This window comes from Balaenoptera physalus (genome assembly GCF_965194825.1).
Source record: "Balaenoptera physalus genome assembly, chromosome: 6".
NCBI classification, from domain to species: Eukaryota; Metazoa; Chordata; class Mammalia; order Artiodactyla; family Balaenopteridae; genus Balaenoptera; species Balaenoptera physalus.
Window position 1 is genome coordinate 18775047 of NC_138885.1, and position 21061 is coordinate 18796107.

Sequence of the window (21061 nt, forward strand, 5' to 3'; positions counted from 1 at the left end):
GCCTAAGCAAAGGCCATCCCAAAATGAACCGGTAATTTCAGTCATTGACTAGTTAGTGGTGGATGGGTGCCTATGTTACTGATGTCTTTATATATGTCTCAACAGCCATATGTCTGCGATTCCTGGACAGAATTCTAATTTAAAGTAAATTTAAGCAATTTAAAATTTTCTATCCCCACTGTCCCCATAAATACATAGGGTCAGGTGACCAATGTATCCAAATTTCTGTTTCAGAAAATATGATCAATACTATATATATATTCTTGTTTTGACAATTACTGGCAGATAAATATTTATGTATCTTCTCAGTTTGTTAACTGAATTGGGAAGTCTCTGCTATGAAAGAATTCTTTAAGTGTTCAAATACAATAGTAATAATTATTATTATAAAAAATAATAGTTCATATGGAGAAGCAAACTTATCATTCCAAACTCAGTAAACAGATGTTATATGCAGTTTAGTAGGTCCCAGTTATAATGTAAGACTCTCAGGGCTTGGGAATGTTTTATATATCACACCCCCATCACCACACCTTGCACAACACACAAAACATTTAATGAATGTCCAGTGTTGCTGAATGTGATCACGCTGAATGAGGGATGACATTGCCCTGATTTACCTCTGATGACACTGTGCACAAGCTTAATGCTGAACTACTTAAATATTCTTAAGTACTTTCAACAGAAAACTATCAATATTTTAAGCCAGTATTTTGCTATCAGAAAGATAAAGCAATGGATTGATAAACCATTTGCATAAAAGGTGAAAGCACCACTACATTGATTTCCACTCCTAGAAAATGAGATTTTGCATGTTTATCCTTTAAGGGACAGCCCCAGCACACACAGCTCACAAAGAAGCCCTTTTAAGTCGTATAGTTGTCTACCCTAAAAAGCCCTGGCGGGCTTCCCTGGTGGCGCAGTGGTTGAGAATCTGCCTGCCAATGCAGGGGACACGGGTTTGGGCCCTGGTCTGGGAGGATCCCACGTGCCGCGGAGCGGCTAGGCCCGTGAGCCACAATTGCTGAGCCTGCGCGTCTGGAGCCTGTGCTCCGCAGCGGGGGAGGCCGCGATGGTGAGAGGCCCGCGCACCGTGATGAAGAGTGGCCCCCGCTTGCCACAACTGGAGAAAGCCCTCGCACAGAAACGAAGACCCACCACAGCCATAAATAAATAAATAAAAATTAAAAAAAAAAAAAAAAAAAAAAAAAGCCCTGGCAATTTCTGGAGACTCACAGACACACTCCTAATCAAGATACTCAGTTCCTCCCTGCTTTCTCCCTCCTGGAGTTACCTAAAAGAAAAGCTCTAATGTGGTGCATTAGTTGTACTTTTGAAAGTCAGAGATGGATTATCTAGTTAATTCTCTTGGGGGCTCATGTCAGAACAGACAGCAGCTTCACTTATTTGCACCTAAATGGAACTTAAGGATAAAGCAAGAATATTACTTTTTTTTTTCTAGTATAATTTACATAATACCTGCTCTCTCTAGTCAGGCAAAACCCAATGCACAGCATAGGGCCCAATTGTTTGAGGATTTTACGGAAGAAATCTTGCCAGCAATGTTGTCCTGGTGTGCATTTTGACATTAAAACTCTTATTTTTATCCCTAACCCCTGAAAGCGGCAGAAAGCTATCACTTGAGGTGTTTCTTCGGCATCGAGTGGGACGTACATCCTGACAAGTTGCTCACGGCCACAGTGGGTGTAGACAGACAAAGAGCTACTTGGTGAAGACAACCTGTAACCCTGCCAGATGATTCATCTTGGTGAGAGAGAGAAGGAGATTCAGATAAATTAGCAAGAAATAAGCATGATCCTAACAGACAATTAGAAAAGTCAGAATATTATATATATATACACACATATACATATATACATATACACACACACATACATATGAAAAGTTATATAAATGTGCATAAAAAACTTGAGCAAGCATTTTCTTCATGCAAAATCTCTGTGCGTTTCAAGAATAATGAACCAGCCAAGTTTTGGTTCCTGAAACAAAAGGCTCTCCCAGAGGTCTCCCAACTTACTCCTACAAAGAGTCTTCTAGATCCCAGCTATGGTCATCTCAGTGCTAAGCAACCTCCTGTTGCTGGAGGGAGGGAGGAAGCAAAAAACTAGCTACTGAGCGGATTTCTCATCCCAGGTGTGCCACTCATGGGCAGGGCTGCCTTGATCACGCCCCTTGGGTATCTGTAACATTGTTTCCTCACGTGCAAAATGATGTAGGTGGATACTGGAGGTAACTTTCCTCCTTCTGAGCACCTGAGACTTGCTAACTATCCCGTTCATCTCTGTATAGCGATTGACCTTCACGTGTCACACTACAACTGCTTCCTTAGAAAATCACGGATAACAGAGGCTGGCTACCAGGTACGCAGCAACATCACAATAAACAGTTGGTAAAAATGGCCTAAGCTCTTGGCTACCCTAATACAATATGAAATGATCCAACCCCTTCCAAGCAGCCCTGTTCTCCAAGATACCAGATCATCCCTTTATTGACTTTTCCTATCACTAAAGACACTAGCCCTGAAGCACTCTGGCTGTAGCTCTTGCTACGCAGTAAGGATGCTGCCCAGTTTTCTCAGTCTCTCAGCCCATCAAACTCAGCTGGCTTTGCCTGTCCAGAATGATCCCAGACACCGATAAAAGAGTCAGAAGCAATTATGGTTCAGGCCACTCTGGAAACTCAGCTCCAGGTGGCAGGTTTTGAACTTGTTGGGCTGAGAGGGGTTTGAGGAACTCACTGTGAGGGTCAGCCCTGGGGCCTGGCTGCCCACATTCTCTCTGACAAGTTTGCACTGTCCTTCCAGGGTCTGCCTTGCATTATGTCAAGGACAAAGTCTTAGTTTGGTAACTCTCTGAAACTTGCTAATCGTTCGCATTTTTAAAAAGGAAAATAGGCCTCAAGCTCAGTTAACAGACTAATTAGGGTGAATTTAGAATCTTGTCTTTCTTTCTTTGTGTCCACGGGTCCCTCCTATTTATGCAAGTGAAACAATTTTTCCATCTCCAGCAAGGCCTTCCTACCAGCAGGGTTTCTGTTTCCCCAGACATGTCCACTAGCTCTCACTCCATCGGTCCGGGCCTCCGAACTGGGCCCACCCTATCCTCCAGTCATTTTCCTGAGCAACTCACTGACCCACCTACCTGCTGCACGTCGCCATCGTCTCCCAAAGTCTCAGGCAGCCTTCGGATCCCGCACTGCGCCCTCAGCAGTGAGGTCATTACCAAACCAGGGGCTGAATGTGGCTGGGAGGAAGGTCTCCAGGGCCCTGAGAGCGTAAGTAAATCCTCAAATATTACATAGCTTGTGAGTGGCTCAGTCAGGATCTGCACCCATACTGTTGGCCTCTAAAGGCTTTCCGCTTACCCATAATCCTCTGATTTCTCTCACGATAGTACCCACAATCCTCTGCTCTACCTCATGGGAATACCCACAATCCTCTGCTGTACTTCACTGGAATACCCATCATCCTCTGCTGTACCTCACCAGAATACCCATCATCCTCTGCGGTCTCTCATCAGAGTACCCACAGAACAAAAGGACCTTTCCATTTATCTGAATTTTAACGTCTTTCAAGGGCCCACTCAACTCCCTACCTTCCCCAGAAGCTCAATATGCTTCCTAAACACGAGGCAGCAGGTTGGCTACTTTGAGGGAAATGCTGACGGTAGGTTAATGAAAAGAAGACCCTGGTTGGAAGAACCTTTACCATGATGAGCAAGAAAGGAAAAATATACAGCTGAATCTAATGCCTTGTAGCACAGTGGTTCTCAGCCCAAGCTGCACATTAGAAGTGATCTGTGGAGATTTAAAAATCCTCATGCCCAAGCCACACCCCAGATCAATGAAATCAGAATCCCTGGGATGGAACCAGGACATCATAAATTTTTTAAACTCTCCAGATGATTCCAAGGCACAGCCAAATATGAGAACCACTAGTAGAGAATGTAATTAATGCTACCCCTACAAGACTATAGGACTTGGAATCAAAGGACCAAGTCCACTGTGACCTGACACTGTATGACACTTATAAAGTCAACTGCCTCTGTGGAACTCAGTTTCTTCATCTATCTGTAAAGTGAACTTGAACTTTTTGCCCTTCCTATTTTGAAAGGTTAGTATGAGGATCAAGTGAGATGATGCCGTGAAAGTGTAAGCTGTACATATTAATTATTATTGTGGCAATTTTCACTACTGATCCTCCAATGGTGACGTTCACATGCTCCGGAGAGAAGAGGTAATAAAAATGCACAGAGAAGAAAAAAATCCAATAATAGTTGGATTAGAAAAATTAGACATAATGACTCAAGAGAAATACAGCCTAGTTCGTATGTTAAGGATATATGTACAAGTTATTTTGTAAATGAAATAAAAAAGGCTGTCGGAGAACACTTGCAATGGCATTGTTTTCAGATCATCGCTTATAGTAGAAGCTTACTAATTCAGACTAAGGTATAGGCTTGGCTTTAATGGGGAGAAATGAATTTACTGCGCTACTTTATTAATTTAGCATAGACACAAAATTTATTAGGGTGTGGTGGCAAACCCAACAGAACACATTTGGAAAAACATCTATTTTGATCAGTTTACAAAACAATGGAACCATCATGAATTGCTACAGATATTTGGCTGTTTATTTAAACAGGGGAAGAATCTAAGTCATTTTAAGACCCCAATTCAATGGGCTTGCTCCAAAAGTTCCTTTAAACTTGTCAGTTTGACACCTGGTGCATTCCACAGAAGGCATAAAGTAAATGGCACTAGGATCATACCAGGCCCTCAACAGTTTCTTATGATAGTACCAGCCTGAGGTCTGGGTCCTGAGCATATGAAGGCGAGAGGACAAAGAGGTTTCTCGCTCTTTTGCATGCATATGGCACTTAGCAAACCATAGAAATGATGGTTGCAATTTGTATGTAGCTTTTGCTGGCTTTCTCTTCCCTTCTATATCCCTATGCTGCTTCCTAAAACCTTTCTCCCTTGGTGCCCCTCTCCAAGGTGAAGTCTCACCCAGACTTAATAAACATAGGGGATTATAAGCTCCTAAATTACTTTAGGAAAATTATTTTCCTGTCTCCTTTCCTTCCAAACCCCAAATTCTAAATTTCAGTTTTCTGAGATGGGTTGATAGAGCAAAGCCTGCAGATTTAACTGGGTCACACTAACATGTGAAGGACTCCCCTTGAGTATGTATCTTCTTGATTCTTTATTTCTTACATAGAATGATGCTTTAATGGATGGAATTTCAGAGAAAGATATCTAAGTGAGAAAATATTGGTAGATAGTGTATGGGGATGACAAGATTGCACAATGGGAGAAGATACCACCAAAAAGGCCAGTCCTGTCAGGGGACCTGATCCTGGGTTTAGCCCCCCTGAAATGCCCACAGTTCTCATGGCGTCATCATTTTCTCCAATTTTGAACCTTTAGGTCTTTCACACCTTCTGTGGTGCTAGCCGATAGGGTAGGCTAGAATGAGGTGGGGTAAGAGGAAGCATGTGGGTATATGAAGAGAAAGAACAGATGAGTAGATAGATAAGGCTAGATGTTTAACAACCATAGCTACTGTTTGTTGAATACTTAGCATGTGTTATGCACGTTATCATACACTATCTCCAACTGTTAGATGAAATCATGTCTAGTGACGCACTTTGAAAACAGCAACTTTTCCGTTTAGCCTTATTCTACCCATTACAGAGAAGAGGAAAGTGAGACTCAAGTCGATTAAGTTACCCGAGATGACAAAAGCTAATTGAGTGAGAAACATGGGACCCGCTTCCAGGTCTCTCTGACTCTGAAACGTTTTCTTACTTAAATTCGCCTTCATGCATTCTCCAGCCACAGTCCCTTATACCTGGGGTCTCTGGAGAGGGGCCACCGAGAGCTCACGGCATTCTTTTTAATGGTCTACGACTTTCCTTTTCTCACATTGCTTCTTCCCTTTATTAATCTGAATTAGCTTTTCCACAGGGCCAAGAAGAAAAACTGAGCACTGCTGGCATCTATATTTGAGTAAGTGGCCAACAGACTGACATGGGGGAGGGGCAGGGGACAACGTGTATTCAGTCACTGTCTCCATCCTTCCCGAGCCTGAGGTGTTTACACAGCCCGGCACATGGGGGAGTGCAAATTCTCCACCTTTGGACCCTCGCACAGCTGGCATAAACCTTACGCAAACTAAGATTAGATAACCTCTCCTTCCAGGCAACAGCAAAAGTCTTGGAAGAAAAACAAACCTTGAATCTCCATTGACCTTCCACCTCCCCTTCACCCTGTAAGTCACACTTCCTTATGAATCTTTTCCCTGCACTCCTCACAGAGTTGAGCTGGCTAGAAAAGATCTTCCCGATCAAGGTGTTGACCGATTCACAAGCCTAGTGACATATTAGAATCACCTGGGGAAATGTTGAAAATTACCAGGGCCCAGGCTCAGCTGCTGGAGACTCTGTGGAATTGGCCTGGGCTGGGGCACAGGTGCGATGAGAACCTGATCATCGACTAACCCTCGTCTTATAGTTGAGTTTTGAGGAAGGTCCTTTCTTGGCAGGTGGCTACTTTTCCCAAGCCTGGAAGCTGTTGTCAGGCTCAAGTACAAGATTCTAAGCTTGCAAGGGCTGTGGCCCTGCCTCTTCAGATGTGCCTACCAGGCCAGTGAACACCTGAACCCTGCATTGGCTTCAACCCAGACAGCAGACCCCTACCCAGACCATTTTCCTCTCACCCCACACCTGGTGATTCTTCTTGCCACGCTGTGTTAGCTTGTGCGTGCAAAATCAGTAAGGACAACACAGCTGAAAGGTTACAGTATAAGAGAGATCTCAGCAATAAAATATTTTTTTTTCCTAGCAGGCACTTTCCACTTCTTTCTTAATTATTTCCTAATTCCAACACTGTCCATTTTCCCCCCACACACAATTTTATCTCCATCTCAGAAAGCATTGATAAGCTAAGCCCTAAAAAAAATAAAATTTAGTTTTGTAGCCTCATGTGAGTTAAGAAAATAGGATAAAAGTTCAAGGACTGATAATCATCGTGATTTTGCCCTGTTGAAATTCATTTGTTTCCTAAGAGGAAGAAATAACTGATATGCCTGCTTAATGATCTGACGTGCCCAAACTATTTGCCCAAGCGACACAATTACGAAAGGGCAACATTCTTTGATTTCTACCCATACAACCTCCTGACCTGAGACACCGTCTGGGGTTTGCAAAACAAAGCCGGGCCCTCTGCTGAGATGAGCTGAAGCAAGCAGCTCATGTTCATTGACAATACGCAGCTCACCTGTATGAAGAGAAGGTGAGTTTTCGGGGCATCATTTTATTCATAGGTTACGTATGCTTCAACAGAGAGACCGCATTCTGCTTTTACTTGATAGGAGTTCAGCTCTGGGTCAAAATATCTAACAGGAAACGTATTGGTGTCTGCACACAGAATGTAGGCAGAAATTGAGAATGAGAAAGAAGAGTCAGAACCTATTAAGCCAGGAATTTAAAATTTCCAAGAAGAATGTAGGTAACTATTTAAACTCTGAGTGATATTTGAAACTCCTCTATTCCTTTCAAAGTATTTCGTATGACTTTGGAATTACAGAGGTGAACCCTGTCCTTAGTCAGCGTGCTAACAGAGACTGTTTTGAAAACTTCTGGAAAGTCTTTCTGTAGAGTGTCAAATCATACATTCATCTTACAGAATACTTTCAAAGAGAAAAGGAATATTTTATGAAGGACAATGATTCTGGCTGCACTGAATCTCATCACTTTGGCTTGAAGAAATCCTGCCTCCTTTATCTAAACTTATTATATGAAGAGAGGACGCTGCTTAAAACTAAACAGGAAGAGGAAGGAAGAAAACCGCTTCCTCGAGGAACAGTTTCAGTCCTTTAGAACTTAACACACAATAAAAATACTCCCTTTATTACCATTACCCACTTCAGCAGCAATTCAAAGTTCACAGCAATTCAGAGAAAAGTCCAAATTTCTGCAAGCAGAATCAAAGGCACTTGAGACTTCCTCAGATTACAGGCCACGTAAATAAAAGCACTCAATAAAAATATTTCCCATCCCATTGTGTATCAGAATTTTATAAATACCTGTGTAAAGACTTAGCCACTCTCTCAACAGACGCTCAGTAGAATTTTAGATCATTTTTCCCAACTGGTGTGCACTCAGGGAATGTACTCACTGCTGACCTATTGATTCGCATTTGTTCACCACATTTTGTTTAGGTAAAAAAAGAGAAACAGAAACACTTTTCCGAATAATCTGTATGAATTACAGTCAGGCTCTCTGTAGAGTTCTAAAGAGTTCAGATCTCTTGGCTAATTAACTGCCAGGACACTTACTGAAATAAATATTGTGAATGAAAGAATCAGTACAGATGCAGCAGAAATGCATATAGCACAGCCTGAACTTCATCTCCATTTTCTCCTTCGCAAAATGAGGAAACAGGGGTGGTGGACTGGATAGGTTTTGAAGTACCTCACTAGTCCCCAACACATCTGTGGACCAGAGGAATCGAAATGACCCATCAAACTCAGAAATAGCCAAACAAGACAGATCATTCTAAGTCTGAAGATAAAAGAAGGTGCCTGAATAGCTGAATCTATTAAGGTTTCCTAAGGTGATTCTGATACTCAGCCAGGAAACAGAGTCAGGAACTTTGCAGCTCCTGAAAACCACAAATGGCAGTTTTGTCTTGCATTTACATATGCTCAAGAAAAAAAAAATGCTATTATATTAGAAGCTTGGAAATTCACACTTTAAATATAGTAGGAATATTGTTATTTTAAAAAGCTTTCTTAGAAAGGTATCTTTTGTGATTATTTAATTTTTCAACCCTAACTTTTCTTTCGAGTGCACTTAAAGTTTTGAATTTGCCAAAGGTACGCTTAAGTCATTATAGGGAGAGAAGGTGAAGTTTAAAGTAGAAAAAACAAGTCCTATGCCTGATAAGAATTATCATTTATAGACATTTCTCCAAAGAAGACATCCAGATGGCCAAAAGCCACATGAAAAGATGCTCAACATCACTAATTATTAGAGAAATGCAATCAAAACTACAATGAGGTATCACCTCACACTGGTCAGAACAGCCATCATCAAAAAATCTACAAATAATAAATGCTGGAGAGGGTGTGGAAGAAAAGGAACCCTCCAACACTGCTGGTGGGAATGTAAATTGGTGCAGCCACTATGGAGAGCAGTATGGAGGTTCCTTAACAAACTACAAATAGAACTACCATATGATCCATTAATTCCACTCCTGGGTATGTAATTTGAAAACCATAATTTGAAAAGATACATGCACCCCAATGTTCACAGCAGCACTATTTACAATAGCCAAGACATGGAAGCAACCTAAATGTCCAGCAACAGATAAATGGATAAATGGATAAAGAAGATGTGGTACATATATACAATGGAATACTACACAGTCATAAAAAAGAATGAAATAATGCCATTTGCAGCAACATGGATGGATCTAGAGATTATGTGAAGTATGTCAGACAGAGAAAGACAAATATCATATAATATCACTTATAGGTGGAATCTAAAAACAAATGGTACAAATGAACTTATGTACAAAACAGAAATAGACCCACAGACATAGAAAAAAAACTTATGGTTACCAAAGAGGGAAGGGGAGGAGAGGGACAAATTAGGAGTTTGGGATTAACATATACACACTACTATATATAAAATAGATAACCAACAAGGACCTACTGTATAGCACAGGGAAATATACTCAGTATTTTGTAATAACCTATAAGGAAAAGGAATCTGAAAAAGAAGATATATATACGTGTATATATATATGTGTATATATATATATATATATACACACGTATATACATATATACACGTATATATACTCACTTTGCTGTACACCTGAAACTAACGCAACATTGTAAATCAACTATACTTCAATTTAAAAAAATTCTTATTTATGAAATAGAGTAATATCTCTGCTAGGCAGGACTTGGGCTTCAATGAGGAAGGCCCCAGCCTACGTCACGTTTTCTGTGTACATAAAAGAATCTGGATATATATTTGATGATTGACAGATTTTAGGATGACTAGAAAGGTTCCCTTTCCCCAAGCATCACCTGCTTAATCACATCTGAGACTACTTTTAAGGAACTATTTAAGGAAAAAGTCATTTTGATTTTCAATTAGATCACTTGGAATGGAAATAACTTGGGTATCAGACCGTACTGCTTTAAACACAGGCTAAGAGATCAATAACTGAGCTTAGGGCATCATTAGAAGAGATGGAGCTGGGTTCGGAAGCTACACAGCTCAGGCAGGGCTCTCCACGAAGATGGGAAGAGTAAAGGGGTGAAGAGGGCCGACTGTGGACACCGTTACAACAGGGTTGTGTACTATGCCAACCTCTCTGTGCCTCTCCTGGGACAATGACACGCTGCACCTCCTGACAAAGTTCCTGCACTCCATCTTTGTGGCGACCTACTCTGCCTGCCTAAAGGGTGCCAAGTCGCTTGAGGGACCCAACACTGGTGACATGTGACTCTGGGCAGGCAATCTAACAGCTCTGTACCTCAGTTTCCTCTTTTGTAAAATGGAGACATTTCAAATGGTTCTTGTGAAAATTCAGTGAGCTCACACTTGTGAAATGACTGAACTCTGACCAGTACATAGCAGCTGCTCAGCGCGCGTCAGAAGCGGGGCCTGGGGTGGTACGGGGGGCACAGCGCGGTAGGGTGATGTGCTCCATGCTGCATTTTGTGTAGACCAGGCCTCACGGGATTGCACAGAAGCATCAAAATCCCAGAGTTCTAAGAGCAAGAAAAAACCACTCGAAATCATCTTTCTGTGCAGATGGTTGTTGCCCTGAGTCTAGCACGTGTTTTATTTAATCCAGGTATAAAAAAAAATAAGCCAGTATTTACAGGCTAAGAAACTGCTCATAAAAACTTGAACTTTCATCTTCTTTTGAAATGTATGGCCATCTGTCCACACTGGTGTACATTCTGAGTCATCTGGATCTGCTGCAGTGGGGCTGTGATTGCTGCCTTCAGACCAGACAGAGGCTCTTTGGTCAGTCTGCCATAGTCTCCACCACTCCCTACTGCCCTTTGGAATTAAACCAAGTGTAGGTTGCGACTGCATGGTTTTTAAAAGCAAGACTTTTGCCTTTGAATAACAAACAAACAAACAAAAAACAAGCAAACACCACATCTCTCTGTACCTATTTCCTTATCAAAAGTGGAAAAATAGAATGTAAACCCCCAGAGGACATACAATTGTTCTCATACCTGGCCTACTTTAACCATTTACATTATTTGGCAATTGTAGGTTTTTGTGTTTGTGATCCCTAAAGTAATCCAAAACCTCTTCAATCACAAATACGAAAGAAAGGAGGAACCCAGAGAGTTTAAGTGACCGTCTGAGGCCAAAAGTCTCGTTAGTGGCAGAAGCTGTACCACATGCAGGTTTTTTTCCCCCTCATTAGTGCTTCCATTTATCCATCCACTTTTTTCTTTCTAAATAAATAAAGCTAATGGGTTCAATTCATGTTCCATAGAGAAAAGCAGAGACAAGAGGAAATCTATCAGCTACAGCAAAGCAGCACAAAAGGTAGCTACAGACACAAGAGGACTTTAATGGGTAATCTATCAATAGTATTACGATTCTCTGTATCTTTGGTTGCCTGTGTTGAAATATTTTGAGAGATGAAGCTGAAGGCGTATCGTCCTCTCAACTAGCTGCTCCATTTCATTTACGCTGAATTGCCCCCGTTCATATCGAATCATGAATGTTTTTTCTAACATGCTTCCTAACTACTCAACTAAATGAAATGGTAACCTGGGCTTCAAGAATGTATCACATGATACAGAAGAAACCCCCAAATACCTAGAAAGAATGAGCTAGAGAAAGAAACAGAGCAAGAGGGAAATGGAAGACGGTTCTCCTTTTTCAGTCTCCTCTACAGACAATCCTTTGAGGTCTTTTATTTTCCCATAATGAAAGGAATCTATCCTAGGTGCTAGGTATATCACTTTCCCTCTTTATATTGGTAATATTTCTCTTACTCATGGGCTTGTCTCTCCCATAGAAGAAATGTCAGGCACAAACATTATATGGCTTATTAATTGATTTCAGTTTCCTTTCACTTATTTTTGTATTTTGAGACAAGGATTTTGTGAGCTGGGAAGTTAGGCTCCACCATCCGATTATCCCACTGATAACTGCTCAGTTTCATTCTATGTATCTCACTTAGGGAAGTCTGAGATTTATTTCTAGTTCTACCACTTAGCATCTGCCAGAGTTGAAACAGTCCTCTTGGAGACTCATCCTTAAGAATGAGCAGGTTAATATCTAATTTAGAGGCTGCTGAAATGAACAAATGAGATCCATTTTGTGTAAACACTTTGAAAACTGTAAAGCACCAAACATGTGTGTCATGACAGTATGATGGTTATATTAAAATACCAGGGATATAAGATGTTCTGAGAAAGGCAGGCTGTGGGGTGCCTGACTCTTGAGTCCATGACAACAGAGACTAAAAGAAAAGGGAAAAGGATTGTTCAAAGGAAGTCCTAGGCAGGAGAAGAGTCTCTGGGGAGAGCAGTGCAGTAGGTTTGGTGGCATCTTCCTTTCTGTTCCCAGAACTCGTGCAAGCTGATTTGTGGGCTCCTATCACATTGTTGCATATATTCAGTTAATTATCTGCCTTCCCTCCCCAGTTTCCAGCATCCTATAAACTGAGCTTTCCAGGAAAAGGCCTCTTTGTATCTCCAGCACTTAGCTTGGTGTCTGCTAGGTACTGCCAGCCTGCTGGGTTCATGCGTTACTTGGTGTGATAGACAGAACAATGTCCCTCGCCTGGATGTCCACATCCTACCTAATCCCCAAAACCTGTGAATATGTCACCTCACCTTCTATGGCCAAAGAGACTTTGCAGATGTGATTAAATGAAATATCTCGAGATGGGGAGATTATCCTGGATTATGGGGATGGGCCCAATGTAATCACAGTCTCTTTATAAGAGGGAGGGAGGAGAGTCAAACTCAGAAAAAGGAGAAATGACAATGGAACCAGAGTTTGAAGTGATGTATTTTGAAGATGGAGAAAAGGGCCAAAAGCCAAAGAATGCTAGGATCTAGAAAAGGCAAGGAAATAATTCTGTCCTGAAGCCTCCAGAAAGAATGCAGCCCTGCCAGTACAGTGATTTTAGACTTTTGACCTCCACAATTATAAGAGAATAAATTTGTGTGGTTTTAAGCCATTAAGTTTGTTACAGCAGCAATAGGAATCTAACGTACATAGGTCCAGAAATAAATGAATAACTGTCATTTGAATGAATGAATGAGCAAATGGATGGATGAATGAATGGAGAGAGCTCTAAATAGCCAGTGGAAAGGCCTCGGTTCAAGTCCCAACTTAGATGATATCTAGCTACGTAACTTGGGCACCATCATTTCATCTCTCCAGAAATTCTCCACCTAAAGAGTCGAGGCCATGGAGTCAGACTGACTATGGTTCGAATCCCTTCTAAGCTACTTCCAGGCTGCATCTTTGGGCAAGAGCTCACTTCTGGGAGCATATGTCCCTGTCTATAACGTGAGGATAGTGACAGTACTTCCTGCACAGTCGTGGGGACCGAATGAGCTACAGTCTAGTCACAGTCAACGGGACTCTGAACTAGACAAATTGGAAACTGTAGTCACATAAAAATGGCATTAATGTCACTTCATGCCCAAGCCTTGAAATGATGCAAACTCTCCAAATTACAAAAAGAGTCAAGAAGTGCACAAAGCCGGTGAAACCACTGACAGCCTCAGGGCGGGTCTGTCTCAGCTACTGAACAGAAACACCTACTGACCTTTGAGCTGGTCCAGGTGAAATTATACAAGCTCTAAATGATACAAGTAACCAACTCTGAGAAGTCTTCAGGAACATGCCCCTTGAACAAACTATGACCACCCTTCACGTGCATGCTTGGCAATTAGTAGGGGCCTGGAACTCAGAAAGCTGTTACTCTACTGTTATTAACTTGATGATAAAAGCCTCAGAACAAACACTTCCATGATGGAAAATAAAACCCGCTCCAGCTTTTCTGTGCGTCTCAGCTTTGCATGGGCCTCTGGCTCCTGTCAGAGAAATCTTATAGTTGGAAAATCTGAGTCAGGTGTGCTAATAACCCTCCGTATTATGAAGCAATAAATTTCCCAGCTCTTACCCAAAACAAAGAATGCGGCTTCAGGGAGTGTGAACTAGGCACTCCACTGGTTTCACCACGTACATCTTGCACAACCGATTTTCCTACTGTCCGCCATATTTAGAACACTAGGACGACTGAGGTGGCAGGGACCTCCCTGGGACTCCGTGCCACCCTTCTCTCTGTTCTCATGTCTTGAATCCCCAGAGGACAAAGTTGTGCCTCGTCCACAATAAAAACTCAATAAATAGCTGTTGAATGTATGAATGACCTTTATGGTTCATGTAACCCAAATCCCTCTCCAGTTTTCCAGATAATGAGCCTGAGGCCAATGAGAGCAATGGCTGAAAAATCCCTTCCCTGTAGCATGAATTCACATTAGTAACTGTCTCCTCTCCAGAGAGAAGAGCTGATTTCCCAGATCTAACAGACTGGGTGATTAAGAGGAAATAGTTGGAAAACACATTTTTAAAAGTCTCTCTGTTTTTCTAAGAAGCTTCCGGTTTCACAAAACGAATTCTGATGATAAGAGTGTATACCATGGGGCTTCCCTGGTGGCGCAGTGGTTGAGAATCTGCCTGCCAATGCAGGGGACACAGGTTCGAGCCCTGGTCTGGGAAGATCCCACATGCCGGGGAGCAACTGGGCCCGTGAGCCACAATTACTGAGCCTGCGCGTCTGGAGCCTGTGCTCCGCAACAAGAGAGGCCGCGATAGTGAGAGGCCCGCGCACCGCGATGAAGAGTGGCCCCAGCTTGCCGCAACTAGAGAAAGCCCTCGCACAGAGACGAAGACCCAACACAGCCATAAATAAATAAATAATTTTTTAAAAAGTTAAAAAAAAGAGTGTACACCATGGTTTTGGCTAACAAGTGTGTGAAGAGATTAGCAAAGAATGATGAAAAGAAAATAAGAACTTGGTGAAACAGAGCCACAATGAGGAGACTGGAAAAAGCATAGGAGGGAGGCTGAATTACTTAGCTCTAATTAAAGCCTGGCGTCACCTGTGAGTGGGGACAGAAGATTGACATCTCAGGTTCATGTGACTCTTTAAGGCTAAACAGAACCATTTAATGCAGAGTCAAGTCTGAGTTTTTACTTACACATCAATTTTCTGCCAAAGCAAATATAATACCTAGGAAAGATTCAGAGCTAGAAGGACTTAAATCCCTACCCTTACTGTAGGCGACCACACATCAGGAAAAGCCGGGCATGCCTCTCCTATGTGAAGGCCACCTCAAGAAGAATCTAGACCTTTTCCCGAGAAATGGATTTGAGCGGTTTTTCTACTGTTGTTATGGAGCTAATTTTGTTTTCAAGATTTTTTTGATGCGGACCATTTTTAAAGTATTGAATTTGTTACAATATTGCTTCTGTTTTATGTTTTGGTTTTTTGATCACAAGGGCTGTGGGATCTTAGCTCCCCAACCAGGGATTGAACCCACACCCCCTGCATTGGAAGGTGAAGTCTTAACCACTGGACAGCCAGCGAAGTCCCTATGGAGCTAACTTTTATCTCCTCCAAGGCGGCTTATATCAACCCCTTATACTGCTTTCACTGGAGATAGAGAACAGTTGTCCCCGTTGTCATACTGTAGTTCCGTAGATGTCTCAAGAGTCAACGATTTAGGACATAGACTTCTTAAGGTTAATTCTATCTAGATTTCTTAACTTTACATGATACTGTGACTTTTATTGTCAGATTCCTCTCAATCTTTGTCATCACAAGTTGGGTTGCAGAGCCCAGAACCCGTGAATTCAGGGACGCTAGTGTGAAATGATCTTTACCAGCCGGATTCCTAGGCTTGCCTCCCCAGACCCACTTGCTTTTTAGCTAGCCAAAACCTAGGGCTGCCCAGTGATCACCTTAAACTTTGGCCCATTTCCTTTCCTTCTTTAGCTTTTGAAAGCCCCCTATGCATAGTCGTGCAATGGATATTGGGTGTCTATTTGTGATTTTCAGTGCTTTTCAATGAAAGTCCTACATTGATCTAGATAGAGAGCCTGGGCTCTTTCTGCTGTCAGAGGCTTCTCATCTGTATGGCCAACTTGGGTCATGCTCAGATTAGATGCCCTGCTTCCCAGCCTGGTCACTTCACTAGTGTTAAAACACCGTGGGATAAGGGCTATCAGAAGATAACTTGTTGGGACTTCCCTGGCGGTCCAGAGGTTAAGACTCAGCACTTCCAATACAGGGGGCGCGGGTTCGATCCCTGGTCGGGGAACTAAGATCCCATGTGCCACGTGGCGCAACCAAAAAAATTAATTAATTAATTAAAAAAAAAAAAAAGACAACTTGGTACTGCATTGACCACTGACTCTCTTTGGACCTCTATAGACTCCACATGGCCTGAGGCGCAAGACCACACCCATGAGCTGAGAAGACAGGCATAACCTCGGCCAGCTCTTCCATGTCCCCTCAGTCTCACCATCAAACTTGTCATCTCACCAGCCATGATGCAGTCCCCGTGAGCTTCTTACTCTCCAGGAGCCTGCCATGCACGTTCACACCACTGCCCCTTTACCTAGGCTTCCCTCTGCCTGGAATATTCTTTCTCTTGTTCTCTACTCCTCAGGTCCACCTTAAATATCAGACCTCTGGGAAGTATTCTTTACCTTCCCTGGGCAGGAGGAGTCAGTGCCTCCCCTGTGTTCCAGAGAATGTTCCAGAGAGGCTGTAGATGCCTCTCTTACAGCCTTGACCGCAGAGTACCGCGATACTTCTATAGGTCTCTCTGCATCTCTATAAACGTATCTTTTGCACCTGCCTACAACCAAACCTACAATTCCTTTCACAAAGTACAAGAAATGAATGAGTTAAGTGACTGTGTACAGTATTCCTCAAACAGAGGTGACTGGTGTGGATCCCAGCACTGGGGTCTGGACCATCCTTTTTTATTTATCTCCAGGTTAGGGAGGACAGAGCTAGAGAAATCCAAGCAAAACAAGCCAACCAGTATCCAGCCAAGTGTAAGACAACGTGGTGTACCTGATAGACCATTATATTAACAGTTTCTTCTTTGTTCTGTTCTGGAGGTCCTTGACTCTGCAGTAGATTTCGTACTGTTTCTTCCATCCTGAAGAACAAACAAAAATAAATAAATAAATAGACAGGTAGATATATAAATGAATAAATGATTTCTTTAAGAAATGTTTCCTATTAACATGGGTCTGTTCCAGTTAGTAGAAATCATTCTTTAGTATATTATTCCCTAAACTTAAACCTGGAAATCTCTTTTCTCTTCTCTCTCCTTCATCCCCTATATTAAGAATCTGTCGTGAAGTCCTTTGCGATCATTCTGCAGAATGGCTCTGGCTTCTCTCTCTCTCTTTACCATTCAGGTCTCTATCCTTGGCCTCCTATGTCTATATACATGCAAACATCTCCCAACGTCCCTCTTCACTTTCCATTTGACACAGTGTCACCCCAGTAAGTTTCCTGAAATACCACTTTGACTTTTTAAAATCAGTTTTCAAAGTTGACAAATCCTACATGAATCCATTTTCACCATTAATACACTGTTATGTCTTTCCATGGTGGTCTTTCTATGTCAGCACACAAAGATCTACTTTTTTTCAACTGCTTCCTAATATTCCATGATGTGAAGGCACCATAAATTATTTAACCATTCCCCTGCTGATGGAATTTAAATTACTTCAAAAAAGCTTGCTATTTGAATTAAGAAATATCTTTACAAATACATCTTAGTGCACATTTATGAGTAATTCTATAGGTTATAGTATAATATATATTGTATGCTATAATCGTATTTTAAACACCCACTTCAAACCCTTCCCCTTCCCAACCCCCTCCCCCAAACCCAAAAGTAAAGAGTGAAACACACACACCCATTTCCATTTCCAGACATTGTCTCAGGCTGTTACTACTTCTTGGAATGCCAACACCCTTTCACCTTCTCATGGGCCATCCATCTTTCAAAATCCACCTCAAGTTTCACTTCCTAAGAGACTTCTTTATTAGTCCCCTACTTCTATGAATTCTTATAGCCCTATACTTTAAATCATTCATTCTATCACTTAAAAACTCTCCACTTTAATACTCAAAGATTTCATGTATGCATGCTTTGTCTTCTGAAGTAAATTACAATATTTGATATAGAATCATGTCATATATTTATGTGCTTCCCTCAATTACAGATGAAGTAGGTACTCAGTAGACATTATTATATGAATCCCTTGTTAATTCGTTTTAAAAAATATTAAGTGCCTACTCTGTACCAGGCACTGACTGTGTATGTTCAAACTATGTTCGAATGGCCTCATCCTTGGGACTCATGTGTGAGGATTCATGGACCAGAACTCAGAGAGCAGGCTGCCCGAACTGAACACAATGGACACAGTGCTCTCATGCCCAGAGCCTGAGTCGGCTGTCTTTTCAAGTGCCATCCTGAAGCATGTATTTTAGTGACTCAATGTAATCCTAGTTTAGGAGATTTGTCGGGGGAAGCAGGCTGACCCAGCACCTCTCTCTCACTAGGGCTTCTAGCAAGACAAATTAGGGGCTCTAGGAGGCCTCTGAATGCCCAGAAGTGGCAAGACCCTTACAGTAACCAAGGCAGTGTGGTTCAGAATGCCAACTACTCATATGACGCATCACTACTTAGCAGAAGAGTAAAGACACTGCGGATGAACTGGGCCAATCCAAACCTGGATTATAACAGGGGAAATTCTGCCTTCACACGTGATGGCACCAGGATCCATTCAGGATTTCGAGAAGATGGTGGACGCTGATTATGAGTGCGCAGAGAATGATTTGTGACTATACGTTTACTCAAGCCATCTCTTCGTGCATCCAGCCAGGAAAGCAAAGTCTGTTCCCTATATTTTCATATATCTTATGTTATTAATGATAATAAAATTAAATAGTACTTTTAACTTGTCAAAGACCTCTCACATCTATTAATCATTATAATGCACTTTTAAAGTATCATTATATCTCTGTGGTAGATGAGAAAGCCAAGGTCCAGAAAGGTTGAATGGCTTACTTACGGGATCACGGTTAGTTGGACAGGGAATTAGAATTAAACCATTTTCATGACTGTAAAAACAGCATCCTTTTTCCACTAGGCCTTATTTACATTCAGGGAAATGATCTGAAATGAAGGGGAGTCTTAACTCCTAATTAAGAGTTGTCTTTGTGAAAACCTATTGGATGCTGAACCCAAGAAAGCAACAATATTATTTCTGACCTGGGGAGAGCTTTATGCGAAAAGAATAGGTGTGAAGAAGTCACAAATTCTGAAATAATAAGTGATGAAAGCCAATTTCTAATACTTTATTTTATTTTATATAAACAGAGACAACCTCTTGAATGACAGTAGATTTTCCATGATATTTACTAAATCTACCATAAATAAGAAAAATAATGATAATGGTAATAACTTGCTCAACATCACTCAGCAGGGACTAGCCTCTTGTTTCCTAAATATTAGTCTACTTTCTTCCTATCTTCGCACAGTGATTGAAAGTCTTTCTTATTTCAATCCTTATTTTATTCATTTATAAACATTTGGCTTAATTATGGGCCAACAGTTAAAACTCAAATAAAATCTTGTCTTTGTCATCAATAAATTAAAATACAATTCTGTCTCAGTGCATATCTTGCTGAATTATCTCTTCTGTATAATTAAAAGTTCTACGCACAAGTTGCTGGATCAAAAAGAAAAACATTTATTCACCTTCTCGCCATTCTTCTTGGCTTCAAAGTTTAAAAAAAAAAGAAAGAAAAAAGAGGGGGTGGAAAGAAAGTTGTTAAAACAGGATCTCAAACAGCCTAGACCCACGGTAACACGGTGAACACTTTTCTGGCACAAATTCATGATTAATTAAAACCAATTTCATTTCCAAGCTACAGCTTGGAACAGAGTTGTAGGGACCCAGCCCTACCCTTGGTAAAAAATTAAGTTGTCTCATCTTTCATAACCTTTATGAATCTGCTAATAGAGAAATAGTTTGAACCTGATAGGAATATACCATTATTCCCTAATGATATCTTTTAAAAAAAAATTCTCATTTAGCAAACTTCTCTATTTTCCCGAAAATCAAAGACTATGAAGCATCACCCATTGTAGTGTAATGCCCAATGACATTTTACTTTGTTTTATTATTTTGATAGCTGATGTATGAGGGATTGCATTACCAGTCTGCACACAGAATAATCTATCATCTGTTTCTCAGATGTGACTAAAAATAACACAATTCCTTTCCCCAGGTCAGGCATGGGCAGAGTTTTTTGTTTTTGTTTTTAAATTGCTGATTGGTTCAATCTATCATTAAACACTTAGCTTAATTAATGCCTTCTAGTTCTTATTTTTTTTAAACAGTTTCTCTTTTTTTTAAAAATAAATTTATTTATTGATTTATTTATTTATGGCTGTGTTGGGTCTTTCGTTTCTGTGCGAGGGCTTTCTCTAGTTGCGGCAAGCTGGGGCCACTCTTCATCGCAGTGCGCGGGCTTCTCACTATCGCGGCCTCTCTTGTTGCGGAGCACAGGCTCCAGACACGCAGGCTCAGTAGTTGTGGCTCACGGGCCTAGTTGCTCCTCGGCATGTGGGACCTTCCCAGACCAGGGCTCGAACCCATGTCCCCTGCATTGTCAGGCAGATTCTCAACCACTGCACTACCAGGGAAGCCCAATGCCTTCTAGTTCTTTTTTGTTTTTTCTTTTTGTCTGACTTGAGATTAAATCCTTTCTTCCTCTAGTAGCTATCATAACTAAAAACTGTCTAGGCCAAAATTATACTTAGTGAGATGTAATAAATTCTAATGTACATTAAGTGAACTATTTTTAAAAAGTTAAGTCCTACACAAGTCAGAAAAAATAAACCAAATTCATATGCAAA

At 41.3% G+C, this 21061-nt stretch overlaps 1 protein-coding gene across 18 annotated transcripts in view; it reads right to left on the reverse strand.

Moving 5' to 3' along the window:
• The window catches only part of NCKAP5 (NCK associated protein 5), a 1104646-nt gene that overhangs the window by 309715 nt on the left and 773870 nt on the right, over window positions 1–21061 (reverse strand). For all 18 annotated transcript variants that reach the window (XM_082465765.1, XM_082465761.1, XM_082465763.1 and 15 more), the window contains one exon: window positions 17188–17275. In XM_082465765.1, the coding sequence (XP_082321891.1) occupies window positions 17188–17275 (88 nt within the window). The remainder of the gene's footprint in view (window positions 1–17187; window positions 17276–21061) is intronic.